General features: G+C 58.9%; 1 protein-coding gene across 1 annotated transcript in view; it reads left to right on the top strand.

Moving 5' to 3' along the window:
* Positions 1-358: 358 nt before the first annotated feature.
* Positions 359-1,206, top strand: part of APOC2 (apolipoprotein C2) — a 2,499-nt gene continuing 1,651 nt past the window's right edge. The window contains exons 1-2 of the mRNA XM_017502433.2: positions 359-618; positions 781-940. Of these exons, the coding sequence (XP_017357922.1) occupies positions 528-618; positions 781-940 (251 nt within the window). The 5' untranslated portion in view covers positions 359-527. The remainder of the gene's footprint in view (positions 619-780; positions 941-1,206) is intronic.

Consider the following 1,206-nt stretch of genomic DNA (forward strand, 5'->3'; position numbering starts at 1 on the left):
ATCCTGGCCAACATGGTGAAATCCCATCTCTACTAAAAATACAAAAATTAGCTGGGCATGGTGGCACATGCCTGTAATCCCAGCTACTTGGGAGGCTGAGGCAGAACTGCTTGAACCCGAGAGGTGGAGGTTGTAGTAAGCCGAGATCGCGCCACTGCACTCCAGCCTGGCACCTGGCGATGGAGCGAGACTGTCTCAAAAAAAAAATTAGCTGGGGTGGCGTCTACCTGTAATCCCAGCTACTTGGGAGCCTGAGGCGGGAGAATTGCTTGAACCTGGGAGGTGGAGATTGCAGTGAGCCAAGATCACACCACTGCACTCCAGCCTGAGCGACAAAGCAAGATTCAGCCTCAAAAAAAAAAAAAATTACAATGTTAACATCAGGAGTAGAATCACAGAATGTGGGAAAGTAAGGCCCAAGAAGGGGGCCGAGTCCCAGCCCAGGCGTGAGGAAGCTGCCCGGACATGCAGCGAACAAGGAGCAGGATTCAGTTCCCCCACTAGGCTGCCTCCAGTCGGCCTGCCGTATGACACCCCCTCCATGTGGCAGGTCTCCTGACACCATGGGCACACGATTCCTCCTGGCTCTGTTTCTTGTCCTCCTGGTACTGGGATTCGGTGAGTGTGGGCTTCAGCGGAGGGAGGTTCCGGGGAATGAATTCCAAGCGTCTTCCCAACCCAGGCGCTTCCTACCCCTGCCTCTGCCCTCCCCTCTCCTTCCTATCTCCTTTTCCTCTGCTGCAGCCCCACACACTCCCCTGACACACTCTCCCCCTGCAGAGGTCCAGGGGGCCCATCTGCCCCAGCAAGAAGAGCCGGCCAGCCCTGCCCTGCTTACCCAGGTGCAAGAATCACTCTCCAGTTACTGGGACTCAGCAAAGGCAGCTGCCTCCAACCTGTACCAGAAGACATACCTGCCCACCATAGACGAGAAACTCAGGTAGTACCTGCGCCTGGAGAGCTGCGGTCTGGCACATACCACCTACTGCATCCAGGAGCCAGGGGTCCCGGCCCCAGCGCCACCTCCCTCAGACCCAGGGGTCCAGGCCCCAGCTCCTCCTCCCTAAGACCCAGGAGTCCAGGACCCCAGCTCCTCCTCCCTCAGACACAGGGGTCCTGGCCCCAGCCCCTCCTTCCTCAGACCCAGGGCCCCCCACCCCTCCTCCCTCACACCCAGGAGTCCAGGACCCCAGCCCCTCCTCCCTC

Source organism: Cebus imitator, unplaced genomic scaffold (assembly GCF_001604975.1).
Source record: "Cebus imitator isolate Cc_AM_T3 unplaced genomic scaffold, Cebus_imitator-1.0 Scaffold296, whole genome shotgun sequence".
In the NCBI taxonomy this organism is placed as follows: Eukaryota; Metazoa; Chordata; class Mammalia; order Primates; family Cebidae; genus Cebus; species Cebus imitator.